Source organism: Hirundo rustica, chromosome Z, assembly GCF_015227805.2.
Source record: "Hirundo rustica isolate bHirRus1 chromosome Z, bHirRus1.pri.v3, whole genome shotgun sequence".
Classification (NCBI taxonomy): domain Eukaryota; kingdom Metazoa; phylum Chordata; class Aves; order Passeriformes; family Hirundinidae; genus Hirundo; species Hirundo rustica.
The window spans coordinates 28,554,258-28,570,345 of NC_053488.1; the positions used below are offsets into that span (position 1 = coordinate 28,554,258).

General features: G+C 40.2%; 1 protein-coding gene across 1 annotated transcript; it reads left to right on the forward strand.

The window, feature by feature from the left end:
• Window positions 1–1,948: 1,948 nt before the first annotated feature.
• Window positions 1,949–15,798, forward strand: LOC120765786 (monocarboxylate transporter 13-like). The gene is made up of 5 exons (XM_040090976.1): window positions 1,949–2,150; window positions 5,868–6,011; window positions 7,133–7,933; window positions 9,738–9,936; window positions 15,669–15,798. Exons 1-5 carry the CDS (start codon window positions 1,949–1,951, stop codon window positions 15,796–15,798), a joined length of 1,476 nt encoding a protein of 491 aa, XP_039946910.1.
• Window positions 15,799–16,088: the final 290 nt, after the last annotated feature.

Genomic DNA, 16,088 nt, shown 5'->3' on the forward strand with positions numbered 1-16,088 from the left:
GATCCTGTGTAGGTTTTTTCATCTTAGGGTGTTTGCAATTACATCATTTTATAATAAACTTTCTCTTGCAAGTGAAGGAGGAAGAAAGCAAAGCAGTGTCAGAAACATGTTCCCTTGTTGTAATATATATGCTTTCTTCTACCCTCTTCAGGCTTTCCAACAATTCACTACAGTATGTAGTTGCACTGCTTTCATATTCATAGGGCTGCTGAAAAATAACTACCTCATTAATTAATAATGCAACTGAAATAGTTATTTAATTTTGGAGTTACATTTAACACTGCAATCATTAAAAGCAACTGAAGGCTGAATTCTGAGCTGTGACATAAAAAATATATTTGTCATAAGGAAACATGCTGTTCATTTAAGTTTTGTGAGCAGTAAGGCCCAATTTATACTCCTGCTGGGACAGAGTTTGCCTAATGAAAGTGAAGGATGCTGGGTGGTGTCATGCAGATTTTATCATGCCTGTTTTAGTCTTAGTGTTGCCTGTTAAGTAGCAGGATTTCTTCTATCTGTTTTGTGGCACAAATAATAATCCCTTGCCCAGGCATGTCCATGCAGAATGCAGAAATATCAGTATCACTCTGCCTAGGCAGGCTTGTTTAGCTTGAGTGTTGCATCCTTTTCATGTTCTTCCAGGTCTCAAAAAAAAATATGACCATGCTACTTGAACTCAGCATTGTCAGAAGGCATGGCTACAGCTTGGTATAATTTCTGTATTTTCTTATAGTAAATTGAGCACTAATACAAGTGTTAATGCTTCCAACTTCACAAAATTTATGAACTTTGAAAGTATTATCTGCATTTGACAACTGAGAAAACAACCACAACAAGATCTAACAACTTGCTTAAGGTCACCCAGAAACTGTGGGAATGAAAACTTGGTTCTTTCATAAGACCTCAACATTAGGCAGTCTCTCCTTCTCTTGTGGCTGTTCTAAGTGTCCAGTGCCATGTCAGTCCAGACATATGGCAGCAGAATGATTTTTGCTTCTGACCCCTACAAGGCTCTGATGGCTTGTTTTACCCACCCTGCTGCAGTGATTTATATCCTCCTGAGATCATGTAACTCAATGGAGCAAATCACAGGACTAGTGACTGCTTCTTTGTACTGGATAATTTCAAGTGGTATGGATTCCCACAGGGAGCTCATTTTTCCCAGCTGCACACAGGGTAGATTAATTTTAAATACCATCTTCAGCTATCTCAAGTTCCCATTCTCCTCCTGAGATAGAGTTTTTGATCTTCTGCACCTTGTAAAATATCCCTGCCCAGATTTCAGTGTCCACGAAGAAAGAAGAAAAATGTATGCATGTTTCTCTCCCTCTAGCCAGATCCTGTGTCCTCCATGCACTGCATGATTACTTCATGTTTATCACAAAACTTTTAAGGGGAAACATGCTTTTTCAATTTTGTGTTTAATAAGATGTTCTTGCCTATGAATATATCTTTGCAAGGATGGACGTGCAGCATTTTGGCAAAAATGCTTGGTGTTGCAGGAACTATTAATATTTATAAATGCTAAAGTGCTGAGGACCCTAAAATTCTTCTCTGAAAATCTGCATGTCTGAATATTTTCCCATTGTCTTCTCTCCTTTGTTCACATCTGCATCTTTCTTTTATTTTCTTAAATCTGTAGTTGAATATTTATTAATTAATTTATTTATTTTAATTTATTTATTCAGTCTTCTGTCTTGTAGGGCATCTGTTCCCCAGGTAATATTTTCAGTCATACCACTGTAATGAATATTGTATTTTAACTTGGTAATTACTTGTGTAAGCCATTCCTAGAATATTTTAATTTATTGCTTTAACGGTGGGCCTTCTACTAATTTGCAGATCTGTTAAAAACCACATCATCATCGCTCCAGGGAAAAAAAAAAAAAAAAGAAAAAGAGAAGAAAAAACAACCCAAAACTCAGAGAAGATCTAAGAATTGGAAAAGATGCAGGCTAAAGACACCAATCCACCAGACGGTGGCTATGGTTGGGTTGTGGTAGTGTCAGCCTTTATGGTGATGGGCCTCACTGTTGCTGTCCTCAAGACTTTTGGTCTGTTCTTTGTTGAAATCCAGCAGCACTTTGAAGAACTTGCAAGCTCCACTTCCTGGATCACATCAGTAACTATTGCCATCTTTCATTTAGGAGGTAGGTTGTAGTACTCCTCTAGCATTTTATTTTAATGTTAACTACCCGAGCAAGTTTGGAAATCTTCCTTAAAAAAACCTAAATCCAGAAATATGTAAGGTCTAGACTTCCTTCTTCTGTCTCTACACAAAATACAGAAAATTTTCAGAAAATTGGCATTTGCTGCCTCAGATACGGAATGAGTTAATAACAAAACTCTATAGACACAAGAATTGATTGCCTGAAAAAACATCATGTACCTGAATTCATTATTAAGTTTTGCTACAGGTTTTGAGTTAAACTCATTAGAGATAATTCTAATAGCCACAGAGCTTGTTGAATCAAGCTCTTAAACCAGTCTATACAAGTTCACTGATCTCAGAGTGACTTCCACTTTTTTCAAAGCACTTCAAAATACAAGGATTGTGACCCCATCTATCAGGTAAGTCACCTGCTACCAAAAATTATTCTCAGTCCTGCTTTTTCCCACTTCTTTTTATCTTCATCAAGGTCCCCTTTCTTTGCATGTATTAACAATTCTGTGTCCTCTTTACCCCCCTTAGTATGATTCCAAGTTATTGATCTACCAGAAGACTCACAGAGTTAAAAAGAAAAATAAAATCAATTAACTCAGAGAGAGCTCAATAAAGACATGAGCACACAAGCAGAGTGTAGGGGAAAAGAGAGTGAACTATCCAAGTCAAAGGCAGTGAGCTATGGCAACAGGTCAAATACCACATCACACTAAATGAAGGAAGGAAAAGTAGTCATACTGTGTTTGACTCGATTGTTTAGAGACTCCTTAATGCCCTTGTAAGCTGCATGATCCTTCATATGATGTGAGGATTCCAAACATGTGCAGGCTTGAACTGTACAGAATTTGTGAAGTCTGCTCTGCATATTCTCATAGAGATATATGGTTGCAATAAGTAAATATCCTTACATAATAAATGCTATCATAATTTTGTTTCTGAATCCACTTAATTGCATAGACACTGTATAATTACATGCATCCTACTCAGTCCACACCTATCAGTATTATTGCTTGGAACTGCAGTACTTCCAAACATCAAGAACAGCTGATCTTTCTTTGAAAAATGTATTCGGAAGGAAAAAAGAATAACCCAAAGTCAAAGTGAAAAGATAAAATAAGTCATGAGTTGAAAATATTTTATCAGTTTAATAAACTGCTATTCTTGATGCCTGCTTTGCAGAGATAATTAACTGGAGAAAAAACAAACAAACAAACAACCCCCCCACCTGCTTCACAGACCACAGAAATGAAAAAATGGGTTTCTATCAAATTTACAAATTTACAAATTAGACATACTACTGACATATTGTGATACTATTTTGTCATTCAAGCATTCAAACTTCATGAGAAGAAAAAGCCCAGCAAAGGAGGGAAAACTTAACAGACCTGTTTTAGTTAGGTTTTGTTTTGTTATGGCACATGTTTACATTGTATAGGAATGTATCAAGGAAGAGAGCATCTGACACAATAATATCAATTATAAACCAGCAAAAATATATTTGCCTAGCCAGGTGTGAGGCCAGCCTACTTCAAGGAAGCCAGCTATAATTTTCAACAGAAACTGTTTTTCATCCCTTGAAATCCCTTGAAATCCCTTGAAAATAATCCTCTTCAGTGAATAAAGCCTGGTGGTCAAGCATTCCAAACCTTCTTTGTATAGTAGTTTATAAATGTCCAGGTCAATACATAATTGTATTCATCTTCTCCTGCCTTTGCTTCATTTATAGGGACCACAAGACTTCCTGATGATGATCACCAGAGTTTCCAGTTCTTTGAGCATGTTTCCTGGCCTGGCTTAGTCTTTCTTAATATGTATCTCTGGGAAACCTTAAGAGTCACTTGGCTCAGTGTGAAGGATGATCACTGAATTATTATTTTTTCCTATTTGGAACCTTTCAACAGCAGGTCTGTTTCTTGTGTTGAAGGAGAGCATGTGCTTCTCACTCCCAAGGTCTGCACTTGCAACAGGCTGTTCAGTTTACCACAGCAAGGATTCTCCTCTTCACCTTCCCTAGCATTCTCTTGGTACTGATGTACACCTCCCAACACTTTCTCTTTGCACTCTGGTTGTCAACCCTTTCTATTGCTTGTACATTTTCTGCATGTTGCCCTTATCCTTTCGGATTCTCGAGTCAAGCTATTTTACCCACTTCCAGTTCTGTGGCTAGCTTCTTTCTTTCTCTTGCTACTCCATGTTTAATTTCTGCCTGTTTATTCTCCTCATATGGTATTTAAAAATTCAGATGTGGTAATATTTCTGCTCCAGCTGCAAATTTTTCTTATATATATATATATATATATATATATATATATATATATAAATTTTTTATTTTTTTTTCCTTCAAGTACTTTCATGGACATTATTCTGTGTCTACTTTTCTCTCTCTCTTTTTTTTTTTTTTTTTTTTTTTTTCCCATCATATTGTATGATTCACCAGCTGTATGTACTTTATCATGTCTCATTGACTACATCTTAGGATAATGACTGACTTTAAGTATCATTTTTACATACTTATAAAATTATCAGATTTTTGCTGTAAAAGCTGATGAGACATTTGAGATTTGTATAACTCCTGCCAGGTCTGTCTGCTGTCAGACAATATATATGCTGCAGATTTTGCAACAACTAATACTGTGTGAGGTTTATTTCATTCAGCCTAACTACCAATTCTCTTAATTCTCGTCTTAACACAGGAGAATGTACAACAACCTGCCCCTACAAACTCCTTTGAAACCTTCCTTGCTGGCTGTTCTCTCTTAGTCATTGTCTTCCTACTTATTTCAATTTAGAAGCATGGTTCCAGTTAATCGAATTCAGTTTTATGCACGAACTCCAATTCCAAGGATATTTAACAGATGTAGGGAGCAGGTTCACGCCAGGTGGTTCTTGGGAACCCTCTAGTGGCCACGGCTATCCGATGCTGATGGAAAAAACAGCCAGGCGGTAAAACTGATCCTTAATTAAACAGACGTTTAAACACCTGATGTTTCAGGTGTTTCCAGACAGTGACTAGAGACCAAAGCAGCTGCTGCACCATCAGATCTGTACCACCTGCACCTTTGCCCTTGTGTTGAAGAGCCCCTGCACTCTGTTTAGAGAATCAGTACCAGTAAATAAAGATTTAAGAAATGAACTTCCAATTTTCTGTAAAAGTATTACCAAAAAATAAACCCTAATTTTTGGTCCTTTATAAACTTCTAAAATTCCATTAAGAGTTGATTTTTGCAAAATTCTAGAAAACAAAAGTTAATTTTCTCCAGAAAGTTTTCATGCCATCCATATCTATAACACATTCTCAAAAGTGCAATTTTTATAGGTGAATCTATAGATTCTGTGGCTGAAGTTTCACTTTCTGCTAAAGCAGTCCATGAGGTTCTGTTCTGATGGTAGTTGTATCCTTATATGAAAATTAGTAGAACTGTCCTACTACAAGGAAAGCACTGTAACGCTCTTTCCCTTTAAAAGAGTCCACATATGTTGAATATATTTTCAAATCTGTGCCTCAGGGACAGTCATTTCTCTATCAGCAAGGAAACTATTTTGAAATTTTGATTTACCTCCTCCTCCATCCAGCAGAATTAAGGCTATTTGTGTCAAGCATTATAAGGGTAGTCCTCCTCAAAATGTTTTACTTATTTGGCCATGCTGATCAGATTAATGTTCCTAATGTATTTTTCTTTCTCCAATTTTTCTGCTGATTCAGCCCCTGTTGCCAGTTCCCTGTGTGTACAATATACCCATCGGACAGTTGTGATCACTGGAGGACTCCTGGCTTTTTCAGGAATGGCACTGGGATTTTTTGGACTCAACATGATCTGGATGTATGCAACGACTGGCTTCCTACAGGGTATGAATTTATGGCTTTATGGCCTTCTTCCACCAGCAACTTATTTGAGGGTGTTAGTGGTAGGAGTTTTAAAATCAGGTATCTATTTTGGCTTTATGAGAAGCCAGAGCAAGCAGTGCTCTTTAAAAGTAAGTTCCCTTCCATCCCACTCTGGAAATAAGAATTTGTACAGGAAACCTGCAACAACAAAGAAGACAAATATTTAGATGCCAGTAATTTACACCTGCAAATTATATGCAAGCAGAAAATTGTTTAATTTTTCACTCCAAGATAAGAGCTTTGTGAAAGTTTAAAAAAATCTTCATAAAGGGTCCTGAAATAAAAAGACATGGAGATCCCAAATTCTATATTTTCTATCAACTTATGTTTTGAACAGAGTCCCAGGCTTTCATTTGATTCCAATCCTTCCCTTTACTCCAGGAAGAACCAGGCCAGAAAATTGTCTCCAACAGTTAGCAAATTTTCCTGGAACAGGAAGAAAAGTTATCAGGGAATAAAAGAAACCATTCCAAATTCCGCACTGGATGCCTGAGAAAATGTCTGGAATTTGAGCCCTTCGGCAGTCCTGGCCTGCCAAAAGGTCTAGGGAGCCGCTAAAATAACTCTAAGTTAGAGCAGGTTTTAAGTTTGCTCAAAGCAGTCGAGCAAGAAAATGAAGAGCAAATAGAGGCAATACACCAGATTCCTTCATGTCCTGCCTCACTGTCTACCCTGAACACAGCTCAGCTGAACCTGCTGGTCTGACCTAGTACCAACCTTAATGCAGACAGCAGGGACCATGTGATTTCTCACACACTGACAGAGCTGTGAAACCAACTTTTTTTTTTTTTTTTTTTTTTTTTTTTTTTTTTTTTTTTTTTTTTTTTTTAAAGTGAGAATGTAATAATATATATACTTCACGTTCTGGTTTTCTTTCACTTGAATATATATAACTTACAGAATATAATGTCACAAATATACCCTTGCATCTACTCCAGCTAAGCTCATGCTTCTAGGCAAAATGTTTTCCTTCTAACACCTTTTAACTTTACAAATGTAGAAGCACTGACAGCTTTAATGTCCACCTTCACAAAATACCTTAATAGTGTCTAACCAGTGCTGTTTCTGTTGGTGTTTTTCAGGTCTTGGCATTTCTTTTTCGTGGACACCAGCCATTAGCATTGTCAGCCACTATTTCTCCAAGAAAAGGGCTTTGGCCAATGCTATTGCCAGTGCTGGAGAATGCGCCTTTGCATTCATGTTTGGGCCATTTTTCCAGTGGTTGATTAGTCAATATGGATGGGAAGGTTCCCTCTTGATCATAGCTGGCATCCAACTCAATATTTGTGTCTGTGGAGTACTGATGCGACCCCTGGCAAGCAGCTGCCTCCTTGAGGCCAGTGAAACTGAAACACTACCTGGCAACGGTGCATCCAGGAGAGACAAAGAAGTTAAGTCTCCCATCACGCACAAAACCTTCAACTGGATGCTTGTGAGGCAAACAGAATTTGTACTTTATGCCATTTTTGGTATATTAGCTGCTATGAGCTTTTTTGTTCCTCCATTATTTTTAGTTCCACTTAGCTACAGCCTGGGAATGGATGAATCATGGACTGCATCCCTCCTATCCATTTTGGCTATGGTGGACTTTGGAGGCAGATTGCTGTGTGGCTGGTATGCCAACCTCCATGTTACCAAAACCATTCATTTGCTGGCAATGACGATTATATTGATCAGTACTTCCCTGATGCTGTTGCCACTGGCTAACAATTACCTTTCCTTAGCAATATTCACTGGCTTCTATGGATTCTTCTTTGGTACAACAGTGGCCATTCACATTACAGTGCTGGCAGATGTTGTAGGCATGCCAGAATTTGACAGTGCTCTAGGGCTTTTCATGCTCATTCGAAGCACTGGAGGTTTTGTGGGGCTTCCTCTTGCAGGTAAGTTAAGACAACTCACTGTCAAATACAGTTTACAAGAAGAAAGGGGAGTGGTAATACAAAGTGAAAAGATCTAGATCTGCACTCAGATTTCCCCCTTTTTTCACTCAGGGGTATCTGAGCAAAGAAGTACATAAAAACAAATAGTTTAAATCATCTCCAAAATACCTTGCTCCCTCTCTTCTGTGTGATTTTAGAGATACCTTTTTTAACAAGAAAGGAGGATGAAGGGCAGGGTTCACATAGTAGTCTTGCTTTCCAAATCCCACATAATGCCACTTGATGGCCTCCAACTATCTTGCTATCTGTGTGCCTCTGGAACAAGCAGCAGACACACACTTTCACAGAAGAAACTAAAATTTGGGACTAATGATGTTGCACAAATGCTGGTATCGTTGGGTGGGTTTCTACAGAAGTTCCAACTGAACAGCCTGAAACATCAGGCTATCCAAACTTCACGGAAATTTTCAGAGAAATGCCTTGTGGTTTTAGACAGCATCTGAGCCAACAAGTATAATAAATAGGGAAGGCAGCATATAAGAACAGTGGGAAGAGAGAGCAGACAATGAGACAGCGCATGGATTTATGGGCTGGCAAGAAGATTGGAAGGTCGCATTGGAAAAATGCAAGACAAATGACGTGCAAGCTTTGAAAAGTGATACAGCAAAAAAAAATTGATCAGTGTGACTTGTACAATGTAGATGAGTCCTCATCCAAATACCACTGTTCATGCATTACAAGTGACTTTTGTGGTAATGACATCACTAATGGGTTGCAAATTAATCAGACTGAATACTGGAACATTTTCATTCACTTTTGAAAATGTAGGAACCAGGAAGATTTGTAGAGGGTTTGAGACAGAACAGTATCAAAAATATGTTGGAAAGATCTGAATAAAATACATTTTGGTCACTAGTACTGATTATCTGGGAATCAGTGCAGCCCCTTTTTGTATATTTAGTAAACTACAAAGAAGGTACAGAAGAGCAGGGAACCCTAAGTGCCTCTCAAGCTCTCCTCTCCTCCTTTGAGTGTAAAATCTAAAAGGCCTGAGTTCATGGTTCCTGTGCCTCTATAGGGCTGCTTTTTTTTTTAGAATGTGGGCTAGAGATTACCCTAAACATGGACAAATGTCCCACAAGCAAACAACCTTCATCAGCCCACAAAGGAATGTGCCAACATACCCACAGGGCAGCTGACAAACTGCTGCAGTGCTACTACTGTACTAGAGATTTTTCAGTATAATACACAATGGCATTAATATTGTGGTTGGCTTAAAGCTCCCTGAAAACCAAGGTCTTTTTGTTAACATCTGTGACTCTTTGTAAAATGATGAACTAGAAACCCATAACACATCAGACAAATTCTCCAACTTTGTCTCCAGCAGGTGAATTTCCTTTCCTTCTGTAAACTCATTCGTGCTGTAGTTATGGTCCAAATTACAGCAGTGGGTGACAGCTACAGCATAGAACATGGAGCTACTCACATACACAGCTGCACGGTCTGTCTTTTTTTTCTGCCAGTACCTGCACTGCCTGCCACACTTTAGGCTGGAAGGTGCTTCAAACTGTAATATATTGTTTCACTGGCAATTCACATATAAAAAGTAATGAGACGTCAATTGTGTTTCAAACTGAAAAATGCTATAGTGGGGTGATGTTCCATGTGCTCATGATATAGAAATCTACAAGAAAAGTTTGCACCTAGCACACTGTCTTTGTAAAAGGATATGCTCACACTGCTGAGCTAATTTACATTAGTCTGTTTTCCTTCAATCACACTTCTGTCATTTGTTTCTCTCCAGGTCTGATTGTGGACATGGCCGGAGATTACAGAGCAGGCTTCTACATGGCAGGAGCCACTCTTGTCCTGTCAGCTGGATTTTTAATTATTTTAGATCAACTCCAACAGAGAAAAAAAAGAGGAAGCAAGATTAGAACTAAACCAGAAAAGTCAACATTACCCTACCCTTCCTTCCATATTCTGAAGCATCAAACCAGAAGGTATTGAGAGCACAAGGTAGTGGTGTGACTACATGAGACCTCTGACGGCATTTCAGGACATATGAAAGTGTTTTATTCTTGCCAAACTCACTAGGATTTACAAAAGAACGGAAGTTTTGGGTAGGAATGTGTGAAACAAAGGAAGAAACTAATTAATTCACATGCAAACTAGAGCAGTAACCATTACCATATTATTTTGATATTAAAGTTGCATTTTGACTATCCAAGTCTTCAGTGGAGTCCCACAGGGCCATGCTAAATGGACTAGGGAAACTGTGGTCTAAATTAAATTGCCATGAAGCATGTGTGCAGCAGAGAGAAACTCTACCCCCACATGCAGACTGCTATCACTAAAAAAGAAGAAGGGGCATCAGCTCACAAATGTTTACTTGAGGAAGTAGTGCCCAGTATTTTCAGTAAACAAGTTGGATCTGAAAGCACAAGTAAATGAATAGAGTTTTGAGCTAAAGGGTTTGCAGGTATTCTACAGAGCAGTGCTGGAACAAGATAAATAAATGAACCTGATAATACATAAAAGTTATATGAGTAATAGAATGCAGTAAAGAAATGCAGTCCTAAAGATCAGAAGTAAAAAAAAAAAGTACCCCCACACAAAATGGAGAAGTATTAATGAATAGACTAAAAGTGGACTTCAATTTGAGTGAGAATCCCAAATGCAACCCAGTATCAAAAATAGTAATTGTCTTTCTGTGTTATGTAACATAGAGGAGATAATGATGCTTGCAAGGCTTTAACTGGAAGAAGAACATAAGTTTCAAAGAATCAAGTAGAACATTAATGAGAAAATTAAGAAAACAGTCTGAGGAAAAAGTATAAGAAATAAAGTTCAGAAGACAAAAACTTTTACAGGGCATGAGAATAGCCTTCAAATCCATAATAGTCTGAGACAAAGAAAATATGATTAATTCCTTTCCTTGTTAAGACAACAGGTAATCAATGTAATTCACAGAGAGGCAGTTATGTAAGAGGGAAAAGGTTTATTTGTACCCTATTAAGATACAATCCAGGCTATAGGGAGAATATAAAAACACTGAGACATCAGAGGATTGGTAACACATGATCAAGGGTCTAAATATATGTGCTTCAGAGTAGTAGGATGGACTAGATGACTTCCTGAGGTCCCCTTCAGTCCCACATTCCAATTACCCTAAGGCAAATACTTTGACTAAACACTCTATTTATAAGAATAAAAAAGAGTCTGTATCCAAACAACTAGGTTTTTTGTAATTTTACTTTATCAGGAATTACAGAATTTAAGGGAGAAAAGGCTGAATAACATTGAAAAAGAAACATTGAAAGGAAAAACACATAGCACTTTAAAGCCTTCAAACTGTTATAAAAATCGTATCTGCCCTACTTAGAAACTTCAAAAATTTTCACCATTGTAACACTCTGTGAAGCCGAGTGTTTCTCATCTGAAATAATTACTTCTTGTCTCATAAGAACAAGTATTTCAAAAATTTGATTTATCTTAGAGGGAATCAGCTGAACCATTAATAAATCAACTACTGAAGAACTGTGAAGAACACAGATCGGAAGGAACACACCTGGGTGTGCAAAGTCATGTAGTAAGGCTCTGAAATACCTGACAAGATCCTTTTCAGACTTAATCAATTGAAAAATTTGGATTTTTCTAGGACTATTATTCTTCAGTCTTCTGCAGAGTTCCACTACTTAAAATAACTCTTCATTTTATAACATGGAAGTGGTATTGCTGGAGGTGGGAAAAATGGGGAAATGTTTAATAGATGCATTCTGTTAAAATTCTATAACTGTCACTAGTGTATTTTGACATGTTCTGATATTTGACACAGGCAGTAAAGAAGGCAATTAGTGGCATGCTGTGCTGGAAGAACAGGGGCACAAGTAGTAGGTCAAGCGAGGTGATTATTCCCCTCTGCTTCACGGCTGTGCATACATTTTGGAGCAGCAAGCACAGGAAAGAAGTTTACAAATACGACTGAGCTCAGCAGAGGATCACTGAGAGGCTGTGGAAATAGGGCTGGTTCAGCCAGGGGGGAACAGCAGCTTTGGGGGCACCAAACAGCTTCACTGACACCAACAGGAGGAACAGAGGAGATGCAGCTGGGCTGTTCACAGCAGTGCATGGTACGAAGGTGAGCTAGCAGCAAAGCTGAAACACAAGGAACTCAGGCTGAAGCCATGAGGACAGACCAGCAGCACGGACAGGATCCACATGTTTGGGCTGATGACATCCTTGGGGCTTTCATGGCCTGACTGGGTGAAGTCTTGAGCAACCCAGTCTTAGCTCAGAACTGGCTCTGTCAGGGCTCAGAGATTTACCCTGGTTTCCACCCACCTGAGCAGGACCTTGTGAGTGTCATACTTTTGTTTTCTTTGCTAAATGCACTAAATAGTATTAATCACTTGGACACTGTGTCATCTTGTTGCTATGTATCTCTTTAATGGCACAGAAGAAGTCAAATCATAGAATCAATCATGAGATATACTGAATTGGAAAGGCTCAATCAGGATCATCAAAGTTCAACTCCTGACCTTCCCTTCCCCTGAGTATTGTCCAAATGCTTCTTGAACTCTGTCAGGCTTGGTGCTCTGACTTCTTCCATGGGGAGCTTCTTCCAGTGCCCAGCTACCCTCCTGGTGAAGAACATTTTCATGATACCCAAACTAAACCTCCCCTGACATGACTTCAGGCCATTTTCTCTGTTCCTGTCACTGGTCACCATAGAGAAGAGATCAGTGTCTGCCCCTCCTCTTCCCCTCATGAGGATGCTGAAAACCACAATGAAATCTCTGTCTCCTCATCACCACGAACAGACTAAGTGACCTCAGCCACTCTTCACATGGCTTCCCTTCCAGACCCCTCATCATCTTCACTGCCCTCCTTTGGACAATAGCTTTATATCTGTCTTATACTGTGGCACTCAGAACTGCCCCCAGTACTCTTGGTGAGGCTGCCCCAGTGCAGAGCAGAGTGGGCAATCCTCTCCCTTGCCTGGCAGTGCCATGCAGGATGCCCCCCAGGACACAGATGGCCCTCCTGGCTGCCAGGGCACTGCTGGCTCATGTTCAACTTTTCACAGCCCAAGACCCTGAGGTCCCTTACAGCAGTGCTGGTCTTCAGCCTCATCCCCCAGTCTATACATACATCCAAGGTTGTCTCATCTCAGGCAGAGAATCTGATACCTTCCCTTGTTAAACTTCATCTCTTTGGTGACCTGCAATTCGTTGAGGTTGCCCTGCAAGGCCTTTCTGCATTCAAAGAAGTCCACAGATCCTCCCAGTTTAATGTCTTCAGCAAACTTACTTAGTTGTTGTAGCGCATTAATTGGGTTTATATTGTTTCATTTTTATATTGGGATTTGTAATGTTTTCCTCTGTATCCCCTGTTCCCCTTGGAAACTGTTATCAAGTGGTTTGTCCCTGCTCAGCCATGCCCATCCTCCCACACTGGAATGTAACCCAACTCTGCTCCACTCCCACCTTGTCCCTGATTGGGTAGTGGCTTGTCCCTGTCTCTAGGCCCTTCCCCCCTGGGAAAAAGCCCTGAGAGAAGGGGCAGTCTCTTTCACCACAGGACAGGGATGGGAAAGGAGCTACTGGGCAGGACTCCCGAAAATAAAGCCCTGATTCTCCACCCCGGAGAAAGAGCAGGCTCTCTGCCTTTTGCCACCGACGGTCATCTGGGCCTCTCTAAAGAACCACCACACTTAGTGCTCCAAGTCCTGCATCCGAGTCATTTTTGTGTAACCCCTCAAGTGACAGGTCCCCAGTTTGATGTCACCCCATTCACTGTAACTCTTTGGGCCTGACCCATCAGCCATTTGATCACCCATGGCATGACTTGTTTATTCAGCTGAGTGCTGGACATTTTGTACAAGTTCTGGGTCATCTGGGAGCTGATCATTCTCATAGCCATAGTCCTCCAGCTCCAGGCAGTGGGCTCCCCTTAGTGCCTTATTGGTGCTGAAAGCAGAGGCAAAGCAAGCATTAAATATCTCTGCCTTGTCCGTGTCCCTGTTTGTGAAGTGACCGAACTCATCCTGTAACAGGCTGATGTTATTTCTTACACTGCCTTTTGCCATCAATATATTTGAAAAAGCTCTTTTTTTGTACCCCTCAGTTGTGGCCAGCTTCAACTCCAATAGAGCTTCAGCTGCTCAGCAGGAGTTGAGCAAATTTTCTCCTTGCAGTGGTGAGCAGCATCTCCGTATTCCTCCCATATCACCTGACCTTGCTTCTGCTGAGCCTACACCTTATTTTTTTGCCTCTAACCTCCCAAAGAAGATTCCTGCTCAGCCAAGCCATCTTCTGCCTCACCTGCTCAGCTTCTGACATTTGGGAATTGCCTCCTCCTGTGCCCTCAGAAGGCTGCTTAAAACGTGACCAGCACTGACAGACCACAGCACCCGCAGAAGCATTTTCCCAGGTTACCTTTACTCACTGGTCTCTTGAGCAGCCTGAAGTCTGCTCCCCTCATGTCCAGAGCTCAAGTACTGAGTGTTTGTATTCATTTTATAATTGCTTTAACTTCAGCTGCAGCTGAAATAAAAAAAAAATTAAGTTAAATTTCACAGGACTGTGACTACAGGGATTACTTAGAATCACAGAATCATCAAAGTTGGAAGAGAACTTTAAGATCAAGTCCAACTATTGACCCAGCACTGCCACTGCCACCTCTAAATTCAAAATTCATCATCTAGTGCCAGGTCCCACACACCTCTAAAACATCTTCAGGGATGGTGACTACCACCTCCCTGAGCAACCTACTGCAAAGGACGTCTTTGATCCAAGTTCTAAGAAAATAGTCAGGGTTGATTATCGGAGTCCAGGGCATTCCTTTGGTTGCCCTGGAAAGTCAGAGACTTGGGCAGAGGGGTCTGGGACCTAGACAGGGGGTTCTGGGACCTGGACACTGGGGTCTGGGACCCTGGCACAGAGCCCAGGAGGACACTGGCTTTGATCTTAGTCCATGGGAGAGGCTTCCTATACTGCAAGATGAACTACAGGCCACGAGAGTGTGAAAGATAGTAGTTTAGCTTATCACAGGGTGAAAACAGTGGATTTGGGGTTTTAGTATGGAAGTAGATGGGAGCAAGATGGAGGATTTTGGGCATTGTCTCTTGCTGCTTCTTTCTTCTTCCTTCACTCCATTTTCTGTAGTGACAATGGCACAAGATAGTTTAAGGAGATTGGGTCAAAGTAGGGATGACCTGTTTAGTATAAGTGATAGGTATTGGCAAATAATGATAAATAAAGGGTACATAACAATTAGTATACGAGGCAGCGACAGCCCAGTGTGGGAGGAGTCGTCAGATGCCTGAGCAGCTGCACAGATCTTAGTTGGGCACTGAGAAAATTGTAAGATAAGAAACAATAAACAAAGCATGCAACCTTGAAAAATCAGAATCTGAGGACTCCGTCTCTTTTCTTGCGTCCAGCTCAGGGCTTTGCAGAAGGCAAAAAGACTCTAAAACCACCTGAATCTCAGGAGAAAAATCCAAGAGTTGACTATACTAATTTCCTTCAAGAGATGGCCTCAGAGGCCTAAATCAGTAGCCCACCTGTAAGAAGTTTCCCACCCCAAAACAGTTATACCGCTGGAAAAAGGATTGGGAGCTGTAGAAAGCACTGCCATTGTCTTGAATCCAGGTATGGCCTTCTGAAACTAAATGCAAGGGAAGTTGTCACTCAACCTCACCTTGATAGCACCCAACTGCTTCCAAAAGTTTTTCACCCATAGTTGGTCATCCTGCCTCTCATGAAGAAAGTCCAACAAATCTGAACAACTCTCTGGGTTCAGAACCTCCAGTTTACCGCAGCCGAAGTCGGAGCAAAGGAAAACAGCTTTTCTGGTGAAAGCTGTTCAAACATTTTTCTTTAGTAAAACATGGTGGAGTAACAAAGGCACCACTGTACTCATGGCATCCTCTTTTACAGGATTCTACAAGATTCTGTAGAAGTTTCTATAGGATTAAGACTACCATTCCTTCTTTACTATAAGACTCAGAGATGGAGCAGAGGGAGATGGGTCTGACAGTAAGGACCACAGCTTCATTTGGAAATTACTTGAGGAGGAAGTTTCTGTCATGAACCAGGCCTTCAGAATGAACATATTTGACATGTTGCTCCCTGGAAGTGCTTGCAGT

Coding starts and splice junctions, on each gene's coding strand:
- LOC120765786 (XM_040090976.1), top strand. CDS start 1,949: ATGCAGGCTAAAGACACCAATCCACCAGACGGTGGCTATGGTTGGGTT. Junction 6,012..7,132: donor AACGACTGGCTTCCTACAGG/GTATGAATTTAT, acceptor GGTGTTTTTCAG/GTCTTGGCATTTCTTTTTCG. Junction 9,937..15,668: donor CTGAAGCATCAAACCAGAAG/GTATTGAGAGCA, acceptor TGCTTCCAAAAG/TTTTTCACCCATAGTTGGTC.